The 9034-nt window shown below is 54.2% G+C and overlaps 1 protein-coding gene across 23 annotated transcripts; it reads right to left on the minus strand.

Moving 5' to 3' along the window:
• Positions 1-992: 992 nt before the first annotated feature.
• LOC311372781 (alpha-1,3-mannosyl-glycoprotein 4-beta-N-acetylglucosaminyltransferase C-like) lies at positions 993-7561 on the minus strand. 23 transcript variants are annotated; one of them, XM_084489738.1, is made up of 7 exons: positions 7093-7561; positions 5219-5426; positions 2307-3862; positions 2185-2214; positions 2047-2110; positions 1967-1982; positions 993-1856 (listed from the first exon to the last, which is right to left on the minus strand). In XM_084489738.1, exons 1-3 carry the CDS (start codon positions 7222-7224, stop codon positions 2694-2696), a joined length of 1509 nt encoding a protein of 502 aa, XP_084345864.1. In that variant the 5' UTR covers positions 7225-7561; the 3' UTR covers positions 993-1856; positions 1967-1982; positions 2047-2110; positions 2185-2214; positions 2307-2693. The 23 variants fall into 23 exon arrangements, with proteins under 23 accessions (XP_084345864.1, XP_084345865.1, XP_084345860.1 ...); XM_084489739.1 differs by having other exon boundaries at positions 1951-2014; positions 2047-2078; positions 2185-2230; positions 2261-3862; XM_084489734.1 differs by lacking the exons at positions 1967-1982; positions 2047-2110 and adding an exon at positions 1983-2014 and having other exon boundaries at positions 993-1920; positions 2185-2230; positions 2323-3862.
• Positions 7562-9034: the final 1473 nt, after the last annotated feature.

The following is a 9034-nucleotide window of genomic DNA, read 5'->3' on the forward strand; positions in this document are numbered from 1 at the left end:
CCTCCTCGCCAGGATGTCATCAGATCATAAAGTTTGATCGTGGACGTTCAGGCCTTCACACTCGACATGGACCCGCACCCCGACACACGACCACTCCTCGTCACGTCCGCGTCCGTCGTGGACCCCATAACACCGATAACTGATCGATAACAGTGATCATAACCCCATCGGCTCCCAGCTGACTGAACCCACAGTGGTTAGAGCTCAACACGAACCGCCCTGGAGACCCGCAACAGCCCCGACGTGAGGAGAAATCGACCCTTACCTGGCGCTGACCCGGGCCGTCATCACGGGCTTACCGATCGATATTATTGGCGATATTAATAAAGTAGTGCGCAGAGGTTTCGGTTGGCGTTCAGCGCGGACGGATACGTTTTGTTGACAGAAACGCCGTCGCTGCATGATGACGTCGCGGTGCGTTTATGATTGTCCGAATTTAAAATAAACTATTATCCAATGATCAATTCGCTAGAACTGACTTTAAAGTAAATTATGGCCATAGGTGTAAATGGCGATTTTTTAAATTATCATACTAATATTAATACTTTTAATTCACGTTAACTCGTTTTGTGTAATGCATTAGAATGACCGCCAGAGGGCAGCATTGTGTAGAATGTACACAAACATCATATTCTGCAGTTCCGTCTGTGTAATCCATATGGATTGTGTGTGGTCAATGGATTTTGTTGTTGGTTGAACATATTAAATACAAGCCTAAAAACTCCTTTAAAATAAATCTCTCTGTGTAATTGGCAATGCTGTTTTTTGCAGATGTGTGTGTTTTTCCAAGATGACACACACATAGTTGCACGGTTGTGTATGTATGCACTTGGGTGTGTGTGTGTGTGTGTGTGTGTGTGTGTGTGTGTGTGTGTGTGCGTGCGCGTGTGTGTGCGTGTACATGTAGGTGTGCGTGTGCGTGTGCGTGTGTGTGAGCATTTTTGCATGCAAGCAAACGTGCACACACTTGTCTATAATTGCTTTACATCGACTTGTGTTTTGGAATATCCTTTTTAATAAAAACAAAGTAAACCAAACATTGACATTCACACTACGATCAGGGGAGACCGGATCAGACACAATATTATACTCAGACTCCAAATTATTAACTGATAGTAACACAGAAGACAACTGAAACGTATTCATGACCTATTATTATTATTGTTATGAGGCACATCCGTCCCACATGAATCCCGTTAAAGTTCTGGACGTCTCGGTAGTTCTGGGGGTCAGAGCGACGCAGACCATCAGGACGGACCCATACTCCCCCCCCACCCCCCCCCCCCCCCCCCCCCGACCGCAGGCCCCCCATCAGTCCAGAGTAATGATCCACAACCAACCACGGAGACCTAATGACGATGAATGATCCACGACCATAATGGACCCGCAATCATTTTGCCCTTGATTTTCCACACACGCACACGCGCACACGCACAACCCACACACGCCCACATTGTGATGTCATTAATGGAGAGCTCCTGAATTGGCTCGTCAACGTAATATAAAACCTGGTGACAGGACGTCATAATTCTATGAGAAATGAAACAACGCTGAAAGTCAAGGAGCCCAGCGACACGACGGAGGATTCTGAGGCAAAGGACGAAGAAAACTTAACGATGACCGGAGGGTTCTTTTGTCATCAATATCTGCATTTCATTGGAAAAACAACGCTGTACTGTACATCATTGATACCGATTAAATCAATGGAAAACTAGAGAAAAAAAGAGATTATGTGACAATCCGATAAAACATGGATCGTTTGAAATAACGTCCACAGCCGCCGTCCCGAGATGAACCCGTAGGAAAACTGAAGCCTTCAGGACGAGAACACAGAGTCACCGCTCACTACACAACACCTCCACAGACAAACACCTCCACAGTCAGACACCTCCACAGTCAGACACCTCCACAGTCCAACACCTCCAGTCAAACACCTCCACAGTCAGACACCTCCACAGTCAAACACCTCCACAGTCAAACACCTCCACAGTCAGACACCTCCACAGTCAAACACCTCCACAGTCAAACACCTCCACAGTCAGACACCTCCACAGTCAGACACCTCCACAGTCAAACACCTCCACAGTCAGACACCTCCACAGTCCAACACCTCCAGTCAAACACCTCCAGTCAAACACCTCCACAGTCAAACACCTCCACAGTCCAACACCTCCAGTCAAACACCTCCAGTCAAACACCTCCACAGTCAAACACCTCCACAGTCAGACACCTCCAGCCAAACACCTCCACAGCCAAACACCTCCACAGTCCAACACCTCCACAGTCAGACACCTCCAGTCAAACACCTCCACAGTCAAACACCTCCACAGTCAAACACCTCCACAGCTCGCAGTGCGGTCCACAGGCTGATGGTCCTCAGGGTGGAGAGGGCTGGCGGTCCAGAGGGTGGAGAGGGCTGGTGGTCCAGAGGGTGGAGAGGGCTGGTGGTCCAGAGGATGGAGAGGGCTGGCGGTCCAGAGGGTGGAGAGGGCTGGTGGTCCAGGAGGTGGAGAGGGCTGGTGGTCCAGAGCGTGGAGAGGGCTGGGCGGTCCAGAGGGTGGAGAGGGCTGGTGGTCCAGAGGGTGGAGAGGGCTGGTGGTCCAGAGGATGGAGAGGGCTGGCGGTCCAGAGGGTGGAGAGGGCTGGTGGTCCAGGAGGTGGAGAGGGCTGGCGGTCCAGAGGGTGACCTGTCCTCAGGGTGGCGAGGGTGGGGCGGTCCACACACTGACCGTCCTCACGATGAGCCAGTCCTGCTGCCCGGCCGTCACCACGATCCGAACGCACTGCACCTCGAAGCCCACCTTGCGGTGCACGTCGCGCACCTCGACGCAGCCGTCCCGGAACTCCCCCAGCGTGACGTAGGAGGCGCACTGCCGCCGGCCCTGCCCGGGCTCCGTCAGCCTCCGCCCCACCTCCAGGGCGCCGCGCCGCAGCACGTCGCTCCGCCGCTCGTCCGTCCCCGTGACGACCCTGATGCGGCTGACGCGGGCCGACTCGTTGAAGACGACCACCAGGAAGTCGCCGGTGAACGGCGGCTTCCCCCAGAAGTACTCCTCGGCCACGCTGCTGTAGGCGCGGCCCACGTCGTAGCTCTCGAACGCGCGGATGCTGGTGTGCAGGCGGGCGGGCGGGTTGTCGGGCACGTCCGCCACGTCCGGGTCCTCCTCGAAGTCGTCGTCCTGCAGCTTGTTCTCGGCGCCGTTGTACGACGAGTAGTAGCCCATGTGCTGGAAGAGCGAGGGCCGGAAGCGCACGGCGTCGCGCTGGGCCAGCAGGCCGCGAAAGTGCAGCAGCAGCCAGTCGCACGGCATCTCCTGGTAGAAGAGCAGCAGGAAGCGGGCCAGGCGCGGCAGGTCCGCCGAGCGGTACAGCTTGCCGATGTAGCCCAGCTTGGAGAACTCGAGCGTCACCCAGTGGGAGCCCTCGCGGGAGGAGACGACCTTCCGCAGGGAGGTGAGGAAGTTGCGGGAGCAGCGCACGTCGTCCTCCAGCATGACGTAGAAGTCCGACAGCGCGGCGCAGAAGTGCAGCAGGAAGGCGTAGTCGACGTTCTGCTTGGAGCGGAAGCGCACGCGGTCCTCGGGGTCGTCGAAGTTCCTCTTCAGGCCGTCCAGCGGCGGGTAGTGCTCCTCGGGGGCCTGCACCACCAGCAGGCGCCCCTCCAGGATGTGGTGGGCGAAGCGCCGGGAGACCTCGCGCACCAGCCGCCCGCACCACGCCAGGTCGAAGTCGGCCAGGTGCACCACCACCACCATCTGCTGCAGCTCCTCGTAGCTGGACTGGTCGAAGATGGACCTGATGGTCTCCACCAGGTAGTTGCCCTTCTTCCGCTTGACGGACGACAGGCCGATGGTCAGGAACCCTGGGGTGGTGGACGAGGCCTGGGTTAGAAACAAGAACTGATGGGGTTCAACCCCCCAGGCTGTAGCCCTGACCCAGTGATCACTAGTACACACTAGTACACACTAGTGCACTCTAGTACACACTAGTACACTCTAGTACACTCTACACTCTAGTACACACTAGTACACTCTACACTCTAGTACACACTAGTACACTCTACACACTAGTACACTCTAGTACACTGATGCTTCAAAACAACAAACCAGATTAAACTCAACTCAGCTCTTCAACGGTGAGAGGAACATCTGGTTGGGGTCTGGAGAACATTGCTGACAATAGTATGCATGGTCACATTTAAACTCACAGAAACCTCTGTGAGTTTGTGTAGTACAAACACACACACACACACACACACACACACACACACACACACACTTGGATTCTGATCAACTTATTATTTAGTTTCCTATTATTTTAGGTTATTGATATTTATTCTTTTTTTTATTATTCTTTTTGGACGAGGGATACCTTTTGCATGCAAGTATGTCTATATGTATGTATGTATATGTGCATATATATGTATCTCTTTTAAACTTCTTTGGTAAAAAAGCTGTGTGTCCTAGTGTCTTTGTGTGTCATTCAAGGTGCTCCAAATTAAATGTATTATTAATACAATTAGTGGTAGTAGTAGTATTACAACAAGGCCCTGTCCCAATTCTCCCCCTTCCCCTAGATTTGAGCCCTAACCCTAGATTTGAGCCCTAACCCTAGATTTGAGCCCTAACCCTAGATTTGAGCCCTAACCCTAGATGTTGCGCGTTCCCGTGAAGGGGTAGTGTGTCCCAATACTTAATGGAGTAAGGGGGGAGTGCAGCCCTTGAACGCTAGACTAGCTCAGGAGCTGACTTGCAGCTAAGGGCGCTCAAAGCAAAGCCGTTTCTCAATTCGTGTTCTCGTGTGTACTCGTGTACTTGCGTTCTCGATAAACGTCATCAGTGGTAGCCCAAGCACTGTTCCAATTCCAAGTACGCGAGTACGCGAGTACTGTCGTAAAACCTGTGTGTGTTCTCGATGCGTTCTCGATGAGGCCGTTCCACCGAGGATGCATCGGAGGGGACTCGTGTGGACTTGGGACCGTTAAATATCCCAGAATGCATCATCGAGTCCGCTGCAGTTCCAATTGCAGAGTGCGTACTCGCGTTCTCGGAAGTCTGTACTTGAAAGTCCGGACTTGCCAAGTACGTACTTCCAAGTCCGCGAGAACGTAGTCCGCGTACTTGGTATTGAGAAACGGCTCAAGTGTTCTCGTTAAGGGGAGAGAAGTGGGGGCCTGGGGGCCTCAGTAAGCATCGTGGGCGGGAGAAGGGCCACTCACTCCTGCGGTTGAGGGGCAGGCCCGCCAGGTAGCGGTACGTCACGTTGATGCTCCCCGAGAGGTCGGCCGTCCCCCGGTGCTGCCCGGGTACGTCTCTCTCTGAGGGCCCCGGGGGGGGGCCCCCGGGGGGGCCAGGGGGGCCAGCGGGGGGGCCGGCGGGGGGGCCCGGGGGCGGCAGCAACTCGCCCAGGGGCCGCTTCTCCGCCTCCTGTGGAGAGGAGGACCGTCAGCCACCTTCCCTGGTCCTGTGCACCACAGAGGACCAGGGACCACAGAGGACCAGGGACCACACAGGACCAGGGACCACACAGAACCAGGGACCACAGAAGACCAGGGACCACACAGAACCAGGGACCACACAGGACCAGGGACCACAGAGGACCAGGGACCACAGAGGACCAGGGACCACACAGGACCAGGGACCACACAGAACCAGGGACCACAGAGGACCAGGGACCACACAGAACCAGGGACCACACAGGACCAGGGACCACACAGAACCAGGGACCACAGAGGACCAGGGACCACAGAGGACCAGGGACCACACAGAACCAGGGACCACAGAGGACCAGGGACCACAGAGGACCAGGGACCACACAGAACCAGGGACCACAGAGGACCAGGGACCACACAGGACCAGGGACCACAGAGGACCAGGGACCACAGAGGACCAGGGACCACACAGGACCAGGGACCACAGAGGACCAGGGACCACACAGGACCAGGGACCACAGAGGACCAGGGACCACAGAGGACCAGGGACCACACAGGACCAGGGACCACAGAGGACCAGGGACCACAGAGGACCAGGGACCACACAGGACCAGGGACCACAGAGGACCAGGGACCACAGAGGACCAGGGACCACAGAGGACCACAGGTTTATCAGACGCTTTTATCCAAAGAAACTCACAATAAGTCCATGTGTCAGGAGAAAGAGAAACAACAATATATCTCTGTGGGTACAGTAAGGATGTTCATAGAACCAAGAGCCAAGCACTAACCATCACTAGGTTAACCCATTCCCCGTACACACTAACCATCACTAGGTTAACCCATTCCCCGTACACACTAACCATCACTAGGTTAACCCGTTCCCCGTACACACTAAACATCACTAGGTTAACCCATTCCCCGTATACACTAACCATCACTAGGTTAACCCATTCCCCGTATACACTAACCATCACTAGGTTAACCCATTCCCCCGTATACACTAACCATCACTAGGTTAACCCGTTCCCCGTATACACTAACCATCACTAGGTTAACCCATTCCCCCGTATACACTAACCATCACTAGGTTAACCCGTTCCCCGTACACACTAACCATCACTAGGTTAACCCGTTCCCCGTATACACTAACCATCACTAGGTTAACCCATTCCCCGTACACACTAACCATCACTAGGTTAACCCGTTCCCCGTATACACTAACCATCACTAGGTTAACCCATTCCCCGTACACACTAACCATCACTAGGTTAACCCATTCCCCGTACACAACAGAGACAGCTAGGATAAGATGCTACACGATGCTATGTACACCGCTTCAGGGAGTTCAGCACTAGGGTGGGGTTCAGGTCTAGGGTGGGGTTCAACACTAGGGTGGGGTTCAACACTAGGGTGGGGTTCCAGGTCTAGGGTGGGGTTCAACACTAGGGTGGGGTTCAGCACTAGGGTGGGGTTCAACACTAGGGTGGGGTTCAGGTCTAGGGTGGGGTTCAACACTAGGGTGGGGTTCAACACTAGGGTGGGGTTCCAGGTCTAGGGTGGGGTTCAACACTAGGGTGGGGTTCAGCACTAGGATGGGGTTCAACACTAGGGTGGGGTTCCAGGTCTAGGGTGGGGGTCCAGGTCTCCGAGGGACTCACCAGCACATACTCGTCGTCCATGTAGAGGTTGAAGAAGAGGAGGAAGGTGATGAGGAAGGTGACCAGGACCGGGAGCGTGGAACGCTTCCGGAGGCATCTCATCCTGTCGACGGCCTTCACCACCAGCCTCATGGCCGCCGGCCTCGCCCCGGACACGGAGGAGGAGGAGGAGGAGGGGGAGGAGGAGGAGGAGGAGGAGGAGGAGGAGGAGGAGGAGGAGGAGGCCGCATGGACCGCCCCGGCCCGGGAACTAGGAGAGGGGAGGAGCAGAGATGTTCCGACACCTTTTTTTTCCTTCCCGATACAGATTCCGATTCCTGAACTCAAGTATGAACTCGTTACCGAGTATACACCGACACAGAACGTCTAGCACTCAAACCACTAACAGCCCCCCTGTTCTGATTGAAGGCTTGTCTCTATTCTTCTAGATTAGCGTGAGCATCCAGGTTTTTTTCCGACTTGGGTCGCCGCCGCCGCCGCCGCCGCGGGTCGGGGTTGACGCGTTTTCCCGTTTTTCCGACTTTTTCCACCTGCGACCGTTAACGCACGCAGCGTAACATCACCGCCGTGTCGGTGATGTTCTCATGTGTAGCGAATGAGTCATGTGACGTGTCGGATCGGAAACCACTGGAGGGAGGAGAGATTACAGCGGCTCTCTGAGAGATCATCTCTGCACCGTGAGGTGGACCACGGAGGACCCTCCTGATGGCCACAGCTGGATTTGTCTGGCTGGCGTCTGCGCTGAGAGATAAGAGCTGACCGAAGGCCGGTGGAGTCCGGACACGGGCCTGTTGTTGTGATGAGGAGACTCCCGGTCAGCCTCCATCAGGACTCTCCGTGAACACACGGCTCGACGCACGGGTCACAACACCCGCCTCTCAAACCTTTATCCTAAACCCTAAACCTCAAACCCTAAACCCTAAACCTGAACCCTGAACTCAAACCCTGAAGTCAAACCCTGAGCCCTAAACCCTGACCTGAACTCTGCTTTCTAGTGGCTGTGAGAACGTAACCAGCCTGTTTCTATGGTAATCGTATTGCGAGGCGTCAGTCCTCCTGGCTCACCCTGACCTGGTTCAGAGTCCGGGTCGATGCCTTTGATTCGATGCCGTGCTCTTATGTAAGACGTCTTCTCTCCAAAGGTAGATATGACTGAGATAACGACCTGTGCGTGGGCCTGTCTAAAAAGGGTGCATCTGAATCTCGAATGTGCGGCAGCTTTTGAAGAAGGTTCATTAATTGTTCATCGCTAGTCCAACTGGTGGCTCTGAAGAAACCACCATCAGTAGAAGAAGAAGAGGATGCTCTCTCTCTCTCGCTCTCTCTCTCTCTCTCTCGCTCTTTGTGTCTCTCTTACCCTCACACTCTCTCTGTGTCTGTGTGTGTGTCTCTCTGTCTCTGTCTCTGTCTGTCTCTCTCTCTCTCTGTGTGTGTGTGTGTGTGTGTGTGTGTGTCTCTGTCTCTGTCTCTGTCTGTCTCTCTCTCTCTCTCTCTCTCTCTCTCTCTCTCTCTCTCTCTCTCTCTTTCAGGTTCAGTCAGCAGAGACTCTGAGACCATAGAAGCAGAGACAATGCAAATCATTACGAGAGTATGCATGCACACACACGCACACTCACAGAAACCCCTGTGAGTGTGTGTAGAACAAGCAAGACACACACACACACACACACACACACACACACACACACACACACACACACACACACACACACACACACACACACACAAACACACATACAAACAGAGGACATATTGAAGCAAAAGCTTCTGAAATGCACACACAAACTGGCTAGGACACACACACACACACACACACACACACGCACACACACACACACCCAGAGTGTATTGTTCCTCTGGGGGGGTGAACTCATCAGCTCTGTGTTTGCGTTGTCTGGCGGTAAACACTAACAGTAAGGACGTCCCTCACAGGTCACGTATA

This window comes from Micromesistius poutassou (assembly GCF_964030765.1).
Source record: "Micromesistius poutassou genome assembly, contig: SCAFFOLD_1718, whole genome shotgun sequence".
NCBI classification, from domain to species: domain Eukaryota; kingdom Metazoa; phylum Chordata; class Actinopteri; order Gadiformes; family Gadidae; genus Micromesistius; species Micromesistius poutassou.

What these genes read in the sequence shown, in the direction of transcription:
- LOC311372781 (XM_084489734.1), bottom strand. Translation starts at nt 7,224, where the DNA reads ATGAGGCTGGTGGTGAAGGCCGTCGACAGGATGAGATGCCTCCGGAAG. An exon ending in TGGACGACGAGTATGTGCTG is followed by an intron (nt 5,427 to 7,092) that starts GTGAGTCCCTCG and finishes TCCTCTCCACAG; the next exon opens with GAGGCGGAGAAGCGGCCCCT. An exon ending in CCTGCCCCTCAACCGCAGGA is followed by an intron (nt 3,863 to 5,218) that starts GTGAGTGGCCCT and finishes CCACCACCCCAG; the next exon opens with GGTTCCTGACCATCGGCCTG.